This window comes from Balaenoptera acutorostrata, chromosome X (assembly GCF_949987535.1).
Source record: "Balaenoptera acutorostrata chromosome X, mBalAcu1.1, whole genome shotgun sequence".
Taxonomy (NCBI): domain Eukaryota; kingdom Metazoa; phylum Chordata; class Mammalia; order Artiodactyla; family Balaenopteridae; genus Balaenoptera; species Balaenoptera acutorostrata.
The window spans coordinates 43,222,277-43,237,646 of NC_080085.1; the positions used below are offsets into that span (position 1 = coordinate 43,222,277).

General features: G+C 40.0%; 2 protein-coding genes across 2 annotated transcripts; one reads left to right on the plus strand and one right to left on the minus strand.

Moving 5' to 3' along the window:
• Positions 1–3,966: 3,966 nt before the first annotated feature.
• Positions 3,967–4,674, minus strand: LOC130706476 (THO complex subunit 7 homolog). The gene has a single exon (XM_057538638.1). The coding sequence runs from the start codon at positions 4,672–4,674 to the stop codon at positions 4,060–4,062; it is 615 nt and encodes a 204-aa protein (XP_057394621.1). The 3' UTR covers positions 3,967–4,059.
• A 3,689-nt stretch (positions 4,675–8,363) lies between these two features.
• Positions 8,364–13,081, plus strand: PAGE4 (PAGE family member 4). The gene is made up of 5 exons (XM_007182650.2): positions 8,364–8,421; positions 9,593–9,678; positions 10,164–10,269; positions 11,748–11,858; positions 13,011–13,081. The coding sequence occupies exons 2-5, from the start codon at positions 9,601–9,603 to the stop codon at positions 13,025–13,027; spliced, it is 312 nt and encodes a 103-aa protein (XP_007182712.1). The 5' UTR covers positions 8,364–8,421; positions 9,593–9,600; the 3' UTR covers positions 13,028–13,081.
• Positions 13,082–15,370: the final 2,289 nt, after the last annotated feature.

The following is a 15,370-nucleotide window of genomic DNA, read 5'->3' on the forward strand; positions in this document are numbered from 1 at the left end:
GGATTTTGACAGAGGCTGTTCTCCTCCCCTTGCCAGCACCACAGGGGAACTTTTCTGGATTCTCTTGTGAACCTACTGGTATTCCTAGAGGAAAAGCCTACAAGAGGGTGGGAACCCCACATGGCTGAGTCCCTTGGAATCCCCTGAGAGCTTCACATTCTCATGCGAGCCTCATTCCTGATCTTTGGAGGAAAGCATTCAGTCTTTCAACATAAAATACGATGCTAGTTGTAGATTCTTTTGTAGATACCCTTTACCAAATTCAAGGAGTTTCCTTCTGGTCCTAGTCTGCTGAGAATTTTCATCATGAATGGATGTATTTTGTCAAATGCTTCTACTGCATCAATTGACATGACCATGTGGTTTTCTTTATAGACTATTAATATGGAGGATTACATTGACTGATTTTTGAATATTGAATTAGCCTTGTATTCCTGGAATAAACCTCTTTTAGTTGTGGTGTATTATTCTTCTTATATATTGCTAGATTCAATTTGCTAATATTCTGTTGAGGACTTTTACATTTATGTTCACGACATTCTAACAATCTTAAATGTTTATGTACCTAATAATAGCTAAAACATACATGAAGCTAAAACTGATAGAACTGCAAGGAGAAATAGACAAATCCACAATTATAGTCTGAGATTTCAATATCCCTTTCTCAATAATGGATAGAACATATAGGCAGAATATCAGCAAGGATACAACAGACAATCTGAAAGATACAAACTACCAAGGCTTACTTAAGAATACAAAACCGGAATAACTCTTTATCTAGTAAAGAAATTAAAATTTAGTGAAAATATGTTTGCATAAAGAAAACTCCAAACTCAGACGGCATCAATGGAGAAGTCTACCAAACATTTAAGGAATAAATAATACCAATTCTACACAAATGATTCCAAAATATTGAAGAGGAAAGAATACTTTCCTACTCAACTCATTCTATGAGGCCAGAATTTCCTGGATTCCAAAACCAGCTAAAGACCTTAATAGAAAAGGAAACTACAGATCAATATCCCTCATAAATATAGATGCAAAAATTCTAAACAAGATTTTAACAAACTGACTCTAACAATATGTTCCATCATGACTGAATGGAATTTATCTCAGTAATGCAGGGCTGGTTTAATATTTGAAAAGAAACCAATGAAATTCACCATATTAACAAACTAAAAAAGAAAATACCCATATGATTGTCTCACTGCAGAATGTTTTGCCCTAAGATCAGGAACAAGACAGGGATGTCCACTTTTACCACTTGTATTCAACACTGTAATCGAGGTTCTAGATAGTGTAATCAGGCAAGATAAAGAGATAAAATGCATCCAGATTGGAAATAAAGAAGTAAAACTGTCTATCCACAGATGACATGATCATTTTCATAGAAAGTGTGATTAAATCTAATTAAAAGCTACTAAAACCAACAAGTGAGTCTAGCGAAGTTACAGGAAACAAGCTCAATGTAAAGAAATCAGTTGTATTTCTATATACTAACAATAATCAAAATTGAAATAAAAACCAATTTATAAGAGCATAAAACATGAAATACATAGGAGTAAATCTGACAAAAGAAGTGAAAGATCTGTATACTGAAAACTACAATATATTGCTGAGAGAAATTAAGACCTAAGTCGGACTTCCCTGGTGGTGCAGTGGTTAAGAATCTGCCTGCCAATGCAGGGTACATGGGTTTGAGCCCTGGTCCAGGAAGATCCCACATGCTGCGGAGCAACTAAGCCTGTGTGCCACAACTACTGAGCCTGTGCTCTAGAGCCCGTGAGCCACAACTACTGAGCCCACATGCCACAACTACTGAAGCCCATGTGCATTAGAGCCCGTGCTCCACAACAAGAGAAGCCACTGCAATGAGAAGCCCACGCACGGTAACAAAGAGTAGCCCCTGCTCGCCGCAACTAGAGAAAAGCCCGCACACAGAAATGAAGACCCAGTGCAGCCAAAAATAAATAAATTAATTAATTAATAAAAAAAAATTAAGACCTAAGTTAATGGAGAGATTATATCTTGTTCATCGGTCTGAAGATTCCAAATTGTTAATGTGGCAATTCTTCCCAAATTGATCTATAAATTTATTGTACTCTTAATCAAAATCCCAGCAGTTCTTTCTTCTTTTCTTTTTTTGTAGAAATTGACAAGCTGATTCTAAAATTTATATGGATATGCAAAGGACCTAGATTAGACAAAACAAGATTTCAAGAATTATTATAAAACTATATCACAATAGTGTAGTATTGGCATAAAGACAGACAAATAGATCAATGGAACAGAGGGTCCAGAAATAAACCCACAAATATACGGACAACTGATTTTTGGCAAAGGCATACAGGCAGGGGCATAAGAGCCAGCAAAGGCCAGCATGACCACGGTACCCTTACCGATTAATTGCCTGACTACTGGGGGATATGTGCCTAAGAGTAAACTCACCTGAGAGAGAAGTCCAAAGGCAGATGAGCTTTCTAGGCCAGGTGAGAAGCCTGAACACCATCAATAAAGACTGAAAGCACAATTAAAATTTTGGGATCAGTTGGCATAGAAAAGCAAACTTGGAGGCTTCTGGATAAGGAGGAGGGAGGAAAAGGGGCAACTCCTTCGGGTGATGGAGCTGTCAAGAACCTTCCTTCCCCTCCACCACTTCAGGTGAATTGCCCAGATATGCCACCACTAAGCAATAGCTATCTGAATACATGTGAGTGTGTGTGCAACAACTAAATGTCCATGTGTAGTATCTGAAGGAGTTTGCAGATTGTTGGAGTCAAAGTTTAAAATCATATACTTTATCAATGAGATTTACATGAATGTTCCTTTGCAATCATGTAAACTTCCTTCTTGTTTACCAGGCAGTGATTTAGAAAAATTACCTCACAGAATATTTATATTCACAATCTACTTGTGCACTCATTGTGGTCTGCTGTTGGTCAGGAACACCAAAGAAAAGATCCTCCTTTCACCTGCAGCCTGAGTCTCCAGCCTCAGTGGCCTCTGCAGTTGCCAAGCATGTCAGGGCCTGCCAGGTTCCATGACTTAGCTCATTATGTTCCTTCAGGGACTGCTACATCTCGCACACGTGGGTACTTACACCACATCACCTCTCATGGATGGTGGTCATGGGGTTGCTAAGCTTTTCCTTGAGTTAAGGAATTCAAGGGAACCAGCAGTCAGTGATGTAAAGAAACAAGCAAAGGCAATGGGAGCAAAAAGACACAGGTTTAATGCCTGGAATACCTTGCCAAGGGTGTGATGTTGGACAAGTTGGAAATACTCTCAAGCCTCTTTTCGTTTATGTATGATTATTTTTCCTAAAGAAATAATTAAGGAAGTGGGTAGGGAATGATCCATGAGGATGTTTGCTGCAGCATGGATGATAATCTAGAATGAATGTGTGAGACATATATATGTAACTATATGCACTAAAATGGCAGAGAGGTTTTTAATGGATGCTCGAGTTATAAGATTGATTCTATTTTTTTAATGCATATTGATTTACTTTGCATCTTGTAATTACCTCTGATATCAGTGATTCTTAATATCATGGAACCTCTCCCACAAAAAGCATACACCACAAACATTTTGTACATAATTTCATAAGTTCACAGCCCTCCTGAGAGCCTATTCATGGACTTCATTTTCAAAAGTGGTAACGATTTCCAGAAATTGACTAATTTTCTCAGGTACATCCTAGAAATGCCACCTTCTCACTATCTTCCACTTATTTTGTGAGCAAATCAATGTTACCAGTTAAAAACTACCTAGAATACCAATGAGCACTAACATATCTCGGTTGAAAATATTTTATTAAACATTTTTGGATGTTGCTTCCTATCTTTTAAGCATAAAAAGGCATTTCAATAAAAACAAATATATAATGAAGTCATCTCCCTTTGTGTGAAGAAATATGAATGAACTGTGCATTAAAATTTAAAAGCAACATAGTTCACCGCCAAAACTTTAAATGTCTCAAGAGCACAACAAATTCTGAACACACTAAGATCATGTTGCTACTTCAATATTCTTGGGAATGGTGAGTGATTAGTTGGTCTATGGTTTAGGATCAGTTTCCATGCTTGTTTCTTGAGCTTCTTCTACCTCTGAGAGCTTTTCATCATTTTCCAGTGTTTGCTGAAGTTCATGGAGGACACTATGAAGAACATGAAACTGTTTCCTTCTCAATTCTAGCTTATCGTCAACACTTTCTTTAATATGTGAAAGATGCTCTAGTTCTTTTCCCAGAGCCTCTAGTTCCTTTAATGTCTCATGCCTGTCTGGATGACGCTGGATCACTTTTGCCAATGCATCATATTCTTCGCGGTTTTTTCGTATTCGTTTTGCTTCAAGAATTTGCTTTTTGCACTCAGCAATTTTTTCATGTGCTCCAGCAATGCTACATTCTATTTCTTTGTAAGTTTTTTCATAATTTTCCACTTCTCTGAGATTCATATCATACATCATTGAAGCTTTGCCCATTGAAAGTTCACATTGGTACAGTGTGATCAGCATATGTTGGTACTGGCTGTATCCCTCTTCCTGGGATCCAGAGTTGCACCATTTAATGAAACGTCTCACTAGTTGATTAATTCTCTGATCATCTCCAGCGCCATCTCCATCAATCAGGATACGCTTCCGTATGACTTCGTAGTCAGTCAGGGCGTCCATGGCGTGCGCGGCGGCGGTGGCGGCGGCGCTGCAAGCGGAGGCGGCGGTTGGCGGCGCCGCAAGCGGAGGCGGCGGTTGGCGGCGGTGCAAGCGGAGGCGGCGGTTGGCGGCGGCGCAAGCGGAGGCGGCGGTTGGCGGCGGCGCAAGCGGAGGCGGAGGTCAAACTCCCACAATGCAGCCGGGTAAACAGCCATGGAGGAGGAGGCGGCGGCGCCCGCGGCCGCCCGCGCCGCCGCCGCCGCCGCCGCCGCGGGACCTGCGCTCCGCGCGCTCCGCGCGCTCCGCGAACTCCCCGGGGGCGGCCGCGGCCGGCGCGTGTGGGGCCATAAGATTGATTCTTAATTCTCTTTCCAATTTTACTTTTTATTTTTACTATGAGCATGAATTACTTGAATAATAATGTTAAAGCTTATTATTTATAATAATGCAAATTCAGATACTAGTGTCCATCAGAATAGCAGAAAAAGAACTAATGTTATACCCAACAATTGCGAGGTTGGAAGAAAACAGGACTTCTTGTATGCAAGCTGGAGTGTAAAATGGTTTCTCACTTCTTTGAGTCATCTAGCAATACACATTAAAAACGTTTAAACGCGCACTTTCCTTTCACCTAGCAATTCAATTTCCAGGAATACATCCTAAGAAAGTATGAGAAAAGCATGCCACAGCACAAGTGTAAGATGTTCATTCCAATTTTACTTACAATATTAAAAAGACCATGAACAAATGAACATAAATACATACACATAGTCACGTGTCTGCTTAAAACCATAGAATCACACTAGAGTGTTCTACAGCCTTTTTTGTACTACTTAACTTTAATTAACAGATATCATTCTATATCAATACATGTTAATTTATCTAATTCTTCATGGGCTGCAAAACTTCCATGGTCTAGTTTTACTGTAATTCATATGAGCAAGTACATTGCTGAACACACAGGCACTTTTGAGTTTTCACTTTTGCAACTGTTGTGTATTTACTGCAGTCTACTTGGATGAATATACCTTTAGGATGAGTTCCAAGAGGCAGATTGCTGGGAAAGGGTGCTTAGTGCATTATTAACTGAGAGACACTGAGAGTATTAGGAGTTTCTCACGAACCTCTAAACCTGCTTCCTCCCCACCATCTAATGGGGTGGGGATGGGTTGCACAAGCTGTTGGGGCTCAACAAAGACACCCCTCATGCACCCTCTACTGCTCTCTCTCTACAAGGCTGGCTGTTGGGATTTCTCCCAACTTCAGGTGAGGGTGATGGTTGCGGGTAGTAACTCTCCCAGGTCTGGCCCATCCCCAGATCCACAGGGCTGGTACCCGAGGCCAGAAGGCCAGAGTACTCCCGACCACCATATTCTCCCTCTGGAGCACACACCTGTGGTCAGCATGTAACCCTGAATCTTTCCTTCCTCCAGGTATTGGAAATGGGCCGGGTCATCATCCCACCCACCGCACAGCCACAGCTGCCACCTCACCACAGCTTTATCATAGCCTTGTGTCTGTGCGTCCCGTTCACAGCTGGCCCAGGTAGCATTTCCCATATTTCTCCCATTGGGTTTCTGAACAGTCTGCACAGAGCTCACCTTCGGCCCATGCACCACCTGGGCCTTGACCTTGACACCTGCTCCACTTCACACTGGGCACAGCTGCCAGTTCCCACTCGATAATCATCTCTGTGGCAAATGGATGTACAAAAGGTACATCCTTTTTTTTTCTGCTAACGTGAGGAAGGGGAGCGTGGAGGGACAGGAGGGGATGCCTTGTGGCCCCCCTCAGGGGACCTAGCAACACCATTATTGCCAAGCGTTAATTCTACCCAGAGTTGGGTGAACTTATACTGGGATTTAAATAATGACAAAGACAGTGACACTGGCCAATTCTTCATGACTGAATTATTTGTAAGGAGCAGGTATCACTTGTGTCATAAAATGAAATGATATCTACAATCATCACAATGATACAAACAAGGGCTTGGGAGTACCCAATTGTCCTTGGTGAGAGAGCGTGCTCTGCACTAATACTACCTGAGGATGAGGTTACCCAGGAAGGCTTGCGGCACTGGGCAAGTCAGGGTTTCTTCTTCAGTTCAGACTCCAAGCTCTCACACAGAAAGGACCCCATCTTCCCTCTAACTTCTTCGCAGTGTCCCGGAGAAACTTGATCCTACTCAGAGAACACAGCTGCTGCATATAGACAAAGCCCCAAGGTCAGGGAGCTGGGCTGCAGATAGCCTTTCAAGGAGGTTAGAAGAAATGACTAAGAGCCAATGAAAGTGCTTTGTATGAGGAGAAACAGACTGAGGTTAGCACCCACAGTTTATGCTGATTAAAGACAATGTGAACTCAGTCCTTCTCAATAAATCTTTATTTCATCCACATAAGAATCTGAGTTGTAGAAGTAGCTCCTGATTAGATATTAAAACTGGTTATCCCTGATTGGTGAGATCAAGGAAGAATTATATATTTTTACTTGGCTCTAACTCTATAGCTTGTCTGTATGAGAGGATGGGGAGGAGGGAGGGAGGAAGGGAGGGATGTGGCAATTCTATTTTTGCCACAGGGATCTTTCTAACTCTCAAAGAATATGTGCTTCTCTAAAGGTAACCTGCAGGGCCTGGGAACTGTCCTGGACATGCAAGTACAGAAAAGGGTTTTTTTTGGGGGGGGGAGGGGTAGGGAAAGGCTGGGCAAACTCCTTCCTGTCCTGCAGGTACCCACCTACCTTTGTTCGCCCAAAGCAGGAGCAGTGGGCTGCTGTCCTCCCCCTCCCCTCCCCCCACCCCTTCCCTGACAGCAGAGGACCACACCACCTAGGTGATGTCGAAACCCTTTGAGATGCACCAGGTGCAGAAGACCTACAACCCCGAGGGCTGCATTTTATCTGCTGGGTTACCCTTGGAAAACCAGATGTCTTTGGAGCCCTGGAAGCTCCTGACTTCAGGAAAACAAGGCATATTTACTATCTGAGAGGAGGGTTGGTGGTGTGGTAGTGCTGGTGAACTTCTCCAAAGCCTCCCACTTCCTCTGGGATCATGCTGCACATACGCAATGCTCCATAACCGGCTGTTTCTAGTTAGTAACAATGTGAGCAGCACCACTATGACAGCAAACATTCAGCATTCGTTTTGATGGGCAGCCATATTTCAAATGTGCCTCGGTTTACTTCTATAGCCAGTCCGTGACCATGCTTTTATAAATTAAGCTGCTTTGGAAGTCCCATGTATCTAAATCTTTGTTCACATCCAATATAGTTACCTTAACATAAAGTTCTAGAAGTAGAAATGTTGGGTCACAGGATGTTTTAAGGCTTATGTATTTGGATTTATTAATCCTTTTCTTTACATTTTCTGGATCCCTCTCGTGCTTAAAAATGCCTTTGTACTCTTTCAGACCCTAAAAGCTTTCACTCATCTCTGGGGAGACTAAAGACTCTCATGAGAGCCACTGCAGCAGCCTCACTGAGAGAAGAACTTGGAGAGTTCAATCAGGGCTGGGAACATTCTAGACACAGAAGAAATGAAAGATTTTTGGCGTGGAGAAAGGAAAGACAAAGTCTCTTTTGGGACTGGGAAGCAACATTCTCTTCCAGGCAGGGCGGAGCCTCTACCTGGTCAGAGAGGGCTGCAACCACAGCCCACGTGACACACACATTACTGCGTCTGCGTGTGGGAGTTACCCTGCTTACCTCCGAGGCTTGGGCTTGGCAGGTGGAGACGACTCCGCAGAAGTCGCGTTTAAGTGGCAACGAAAGGTAGGTAGCATTTTCATTCCCTTTCTGATTCTCCACCAGGCTCTCAGCTGTGTCACAGCTGGTGTAAGTGTGAATAGATGTTAATGAGTGTGAGCCAGCGGGATTCGGGTGGGTGGGTGCAGCGCGATACTTGGCCTCCCGGGAGGAAGGTCCTTGAGGTCGTCGTCTTTCTCTCTACAGGCATCGTGGCTATGGCCCTTTGCGGTGGGGCGGAGCAAGGGAGAACAGTGGGCCACAGAGGGGAGAGGGGCAGTTGAAAGTAGAGCGAGGCTTGGGGCCATTACTTGAGGTATCTGAGCCTTGGAGGCACCAGAACTGCAGACAGACCACACATCCGAGACTCCTTGGTCCGTGGTTGGGGAGGGGGGGCGGGGAAACCAGCCCATGTGGCACACGCGAGACGCAGTGCGCATGCCCAGGGCTGCGCGCCTTCCTGTCGGCCCTTGTGCGGCGTGTGCGATGGAGTTTGCGTGCGTAGCTGTGAAGGTTGCGTCTTAACAGCTCGGTTCTTTCTGCCTGGTGAAACTCAGCAGGTAGGTCCACAGATCTGTCCTGCCTGGAGTTTAAGTGTGCGTGCGTGTGAGGGGGAGCCAGCGGGCTTCGGGAGGGTCAGGCGGTGCGATCTATGGCCTCTGAGGAGGAAGGTCCTCGAGGTCGTCGTCCTTCTCGCCACAGGTGTCACGGCCACCATAGCTCTCGTCCTGGTGGCAGGAAAGGGAGGGCGGTGGGCGGTGGAGGTCAGGGGGGTCAGATGAAGGTAGAACGAGTCATGGCGGCGTTATTTGCGGTATCTGGGTCCTGGAGGCCCTGGAACTGCAGACAGAGCACAGAATCCAGAGTCAGCAGTGGGAAGCTGGATGTGGCTGTATATTACAAAATCTCTCCATATTGGAGAGTTCGGGAGTGAAACTGAATCTCTTAAGTCGTACCTTTTTTTTTCTTTTCAATCAAGTACTTGAAGGTCCTTTCTCTGCCAAATTGGCTGTGAGAGAAACAGAGGGGTTTGCTGACAGCCTTATTTGATGTTATTGGCAAGCAGGCAGTTATTATTAATTCAAGACTTACTTTGGAAATCTCACCAGATGTAAAAAAGAATTTGCAGTCAGCATGGTAATAGTCCAGTATAGTCTTTTTAAATTACATTCTCCAGTTCACCATTTTCTGCTTTCAGTGTGAAATATGAGTGGACGAGCAAGATCAAGATCTAGAGGAAGGGGAGATGGTCAAGAGTCTTCCAATACGGTTGAACCTGTGGTTGTGAGTGCTTTAATATCTTACTTCCCTTGGCAGAAATTAATAAAAGAAAATCAAAAAAATTGTTGAACCAATTTAGATCTGTTGTATAAAAGGCTATCTTGCTGAGAATGGTTGAAAAATGAATCTCATGACTGAGACATTGAGCAAGTAGACTTACATTCTGGCATTACCTGGATGTGTATATTGATATGAGCCTGGAAATCGTCTCTATGACTTCCCTGTTGTGCTTATTAATTAACAAATAACACACAGCCCAGAAAAGATGAAAATGGTTTCCAGAATTATTGGTCCTTGCAGATAACTCCTTTCTTAGATTATTTTCTATATAGGAAGAGTAACTTTATTAAGAGTACTTACGGATAAAGATATAGGAAAAGCCTCTTCAGATTGGTGATTAGTTACGTCCACGTAGTATGTATATTTGTGCCTTCTCTTGTTATAGTATTAATAACAATACTTCTTATTTGCACCTACCCTCTCCCAAGGCCCCAAAACTAGGTGGCAAAAAATCTCAACAAAAGGAACCACCAACTGAGAATGTGGATATCGAACCTGGACAAGAGAAAGAAGGAGGAACTTCTGTGGCTCAAGGTGAAGGGGGATGGAGAGACAATTTGTATTTCATTTATGATGTTATACTAGTAACAGGTATGAAGGGTTCCCTGAAAATTGGCTGGAAACCTGTTTGGTAAGGGAAAGGTATAGTTTGCAGCTGACTGCAGTCCCTCTCTGTGATAAGTTTTCCCTCTTTCAGCATTTTACCCACCTATGTTTTAAATTATTTGGCGTTCTTGGAAAATACAGTCCTTGCCAAGGCTCTAAATTAGCAAATCAAAGGAAGCAACATTAAATGTAGACAAAATTATACACTTGTTTTCTAGTTAAACTTGACCTTTTTGGAATCTTGTTTTCAGGGTTAAGTCATTGCATCAAAAGTTTGAGCAAACCTAGATATATTCTGGTTAGCTCTTAGATTGTAATTTAAAAATTTTTTCATAATGCAGAGAAATAAAAAATGAAATCCTTTCCTAGTTGCTGTTAAAGTCTTCAATATTTTTGTCTTCCTGAGCCATAATTTAGTTGTCACATATTCTTTTTAACTTTTTACTTAGAAAAGTTTTTAAAAGTACAGAAAAGTTATAAGAAAGCACAGTGTACTTCTGTATCCTCTTTACCTTGATTCAGCAATTGCTAATATTTTGCCATATAGTGTCCTTGCTTTAGGTATTAACATACATATTATTATTGCCAAACCATTTGAGAGTAAATTTCAAATACAACTCTTTACTCTCTAAGTAATTCAGTAAGTGTCTCCTAAAAACAAGGGTATTCTCTTACATAACCCAGTACAGTGATCAAATTCAGGAAATTTAACATTGAGAAAACATTATTATCTAATATATAGTCAGTTGGTCTAGTAATGTTTTTTATAGCATTATTTTTTCCTGATCCAGGATCCAATCCAAGACTACCCGTTGCATTTAGTTGTTATCTCTCTTTGGATTCCTTTCACCTGGAAGTGTACCTCAATATTTCTTTGTCTTTCTTTGTCCAAAAGATTGACATCTTTTGGAGTCCAAACCAGGTGTTTTGTAAAATGTTCTTCAGTTTGGGTTTGTCTCATCTTGCTATTTTTAAAGACTTTTTTTTCACTCATTTATTGAGGCCTGCTTGGTGGCAGGTAGTGTACTAGGTGCTAAGGATGTAAATACAAATGAGAATGATTTCTGTCTTGAGTTCACAATTTCTATCTTGAGTTTCTCTTGTCAGAGAAATTCACGTAAACAGCTGATCTGATGAAATAAGTGCAATAATAGACATGTATATAGGTTACAAACGTGACAACTAAGTTTGTTTTAAACAGTTTTAGAAAAAAACATGCTTCATAGAGGAGGTAATATATGAGAAACACAACTTCATTTTCTAGCAAAAAACTCTTTAGTGCTCATTGCGTTCTTATGCATCACATTTATTATAATACTAACCTGCAGTGCTTTATTTAATAACATTAATTTATGGTTTACCACTTATATTAATAACTCTCTATTTATATCAACCTGAATTGGAAGGTGCAAGCCAGGAAATGGGTCTGGAAGAGACTGGGGGTGAGCACGGAGATGACCCTGATGTGAAGGGGAAGATTCCACCTAATCTAGTGCCTGCTAAAATTCCAGAAGCAGGTATGTTATCTATTAAGAATGCAAGTCATGGAGTAGTTGTTTTCTACAATATTTTTATACTTTAATAGCAAATCGCACACACACATTATTTGAAAGGTAGTTCAGACACCAAATGCTTGATTCAAAGACAGTATCAGGAAGAAATGAATTGTCAGGTCCATGTTGTTGAATTATAAAACATGAAAGTATTATTACTTCGGAGTAGAAGTCCTTTAAAACCCAAGGCAAATGATCAAATACTTTTTAAAGTACATAAATTAACGTACCCCAGTGCTAATTGGGTATCTAAACAATACAATAGTATTGATGTTTTGTTTTTTAATTTGCCAGAACTGTTTCTCAAAAATCACTATCTTTTAGATGCCAAAAAATAATATGGATCTGTATGTTTTGGCTTTTCCAGGTTGGTTTGTTGTTTTCGAAATTGTGAGCCAGGCTGAGAAATGGTAGTATTTTTCCTCACATTTTAATGTTATATATGATGGTCGTGGCTTAAAACTAGTGTGACCATGTAATTTTTATCATCCAAACTGGGATACTCTTGAGAGTTAAAGGGAGTGCCACTACTGCTGACTCCAGGACAACAGGTGTGAATGGAACAAATGCCACCTTTCTATATATAGGCCATATAAAGGTTGAGCTGGATCATTGAAGTACTTTTGCACAAAAGAGACAAACCAAATGGAATGCTGTTCTTTGTCTTCTCTTTGAACAGTTCCAAGTATGACATAATTATTTGAACTAATATATGTAATTAGAAGGATACTTAAAGTTGATGCATTTGAATAGCACTGGGTTTGCTTGCTTGTTTTGCCTCTTGGAGTTTTTGTTAGGTTGATTTTATTTTAACTGAAATCACTGGCAGTTTTTGCTCTCTACTTAAATTATCTTTAAATAGGCTCATAGGATTTAATTTGTTCTGAGCTTGAGAAATCTATGTTTCTTCATACCACCAAAAAGAATGATGCATTTAAAAAATTAGTGCTCATATGCCTGAAAATGTACATGTAGCATAGAAACCTGTGCAGTTGTTTGGGTTCTGGTTTTAGTTTCATGTTATGAAACCAAAACTGTAGTGTCCTTTGTGTACCTTTTTTATTGTCTAAGTAAAGTTCTGCTAAGTAATGTACAACTGTTATGTTTATGTTTTAGGTGCTGGACAGTCATAAGTTAAAAAGAAGACAAGCTGAAGCCATAAATGCTGTTGTTATATTGATAATTTGGCTTATTAAATTCTCTCAATAAAGTTTTACAGTTTTCTCGGAAGAAATCATGCACATCTTTGGTTCAGTCTATTCCTAGGAACTTGATACTATTGTAAGTGGTATCTCAAAAGACTCTTCATGTTATGTTTAGAGCTGGTCTGTAGAAGTGCTGTTTATTTTTGTATAATGATTTTGTGTCTGGCAACTTTGCTAAACTTACACTAACAGTTTATGTCTACAGTCTTTTGGATTTTCTACATACCCAATCATACTGTATGCAAATAATGACAGTTTTGTTTCTTCCTTTTAAATCTTTTTACCTTTTGTTGCCTTACCTTATGACACTGGCTGGACCCTTTCAGTACAGTGTTGAATAGAAGCGATGATAGTAGACATCTTTGTCATATTCCTGACCTCAAAGGGAAAACTTTCAACATTTCACTATGATGTACACTACCGGTTTTTATTAGATATCTTCTATTAGATTAAGGAAGTTCCTTTTTATTCCTAGTTTGCTAAGAGTACTTACCATGAATATTTGTTGAATTTTATCAACACTCATTCCTCATCTCTTGAGGCGATCTTACGATGTTTCTCCATTAATCTGTTAATGTGGCATTCCTAGAAAAAAAACCAATTTGAGTCATGATATATTGTCCTTTTTCTGTATCGTTGGATTCCGTTTCCTAATGTTTTGTTTAGGATTTTTGCATCTTTGTTTATGAGTTAGATTGGCCCATAATTTTTTAATGTACTCTCCATATTGCTTTTTTTAATTAATTAATTAATTTATTTGGCTGCACCGGGTCTTAGTTGTGGCACGTGGGATCTTTAGTTGTGGCATGCAGTATTTAGTTCCCTGACCAGGGATCAAACCTGGGCCTCCTGCATTGGGAGCACAGAGTCTTAACCACTGGACTACCAGGGAAGTCCCTCCATATTGAGTTTTGATATCAAGGGTTATTCTAGCTTTATAAAGTGAGTTGATGTAGATAGCTTCTTTTTCTATTTCCTGGTAGAATTCATCTAACATTGGAAATATTTCTTAAATGTTTGATAGAATTTGTCAGTGAGGCCATCTGGGCCTGGAGTTCTCTTTTTAGGACAGTTTTAAATTAATGAATCGATATCTTATTTTCTATTCTTCAGTCAGTTTGGGTAAGTTTTATTTTTATAGGATTTTGGCTTTGTTATCTAAATTTTCATTACACGAAGTTGTCCATAATATCCTCTCATTATCCTCTTAATGTCTGCAGAATCTGTAACGATACTGCCATTTTCATTCTTAGTACTGATAAATTGTGCCTTCTCTCTTGCATTTTAAATCAGCCTCCCCAGAGGTTTACTGATTTTTTTCTAGTCTTTTCAAAATAAAACCAATTTTTGGCTATGCTGACCCTATTCTGTTTCATTTCTCACCTTTATTATTTCTTTTCTTCTTTCTCTATTTAATCTGCTGTTCTTTTTCTAACTCCTTAAGATGTTTGGCTCATTAATTTTCAGCCTTTTAAAGATATACTTTAAAATTATAATATTCTCTCTAAATAGGGCTTTAGCTTCATCTCACAAGTTTTGATATGTAGTATTTTTGTTACTCAACTCAAAGTATGTTCTAATTTTCATTCTGATTTCTTTGGACTTTGGATTACTTCTAAGTGTATTTCTTAACTTTTAAACATTGAGCACTTTCTAACTTTTTGTTATGCAGCACAAATAACTGATATAACTGTTTAGAAGAGATACAGCTAAAACATAAGAATTCAGAAAAGTTGAAAATAAAAGGATGGGCAAATGATATTCTACACAGAATAACTAAAAATAGGCTTTGAGATAAATAGGCATTTCTAGAAATAAGGGATACCTCATATAGAAAAATTGAATTTATCAGGAAGATTTAACAGTTTTAAATATGACCCTAATAGCATGGCTTCAAAATGTGATGGAAAAATTGGCAAAACCACAAGGAGATATCAGTAAGGATATGTAAGATTTGTACATCATAATTAACAAATTTTAGCTAATGGAAATATATAAAACTGTATTCAACAACATATTCAATACATACTCCTTTCAGTGCAATTATGTGTGAGAGGATATACACTGTATTTCAGTTCTTTGGAATTTGTTGAGATGTGTTTTATGACCCAGCATATGGTCAATTTTTGTAAAAAATTCCATACATGCTTGAAAAGAATGTGTATTCAGTTGTTGAATGTGAGTGGTATACTCTGCCTAACTTCATGTTCCTATCCTGCACCTACACCTCACAAGATTTTAGTGCTATGGTCCCCTTACCCTGAGAAGGCA

Excerpts from the sequence above, each read along its gene's own strand:
- LOC130706476 (XM_057538638.1), bottom strand. The coding sequence starts at position 4,674 with ATGGACGCCCTGACTGACTACGAAGTCATACGGAAGCGTATCCTGATT.
- PAGE4 (XM_007182650.2), top strand. The coding sequence starts at position 9,601 with ATGAGTGGACGAGCAAGATCAAGATCTAGAGGAAGGGGAGATGGTCAA. Across the intron at positions 9,679-10,163 it reads ATACGGTTGAACCTGTGGTT|GCCCCAAAACTAGGTGGCAA; the intron begins GTGAGTGCTTTA and ends CCCTCTCCCAAG. Across the intron at positions 10,270-11,747 it reads AGGAACTTCTGTGGCTCAAG|GTGCAAGCCAGGAAATGGGT; the intron begins GTGAAGGGGGAT and ends CTGAATTGGAAG.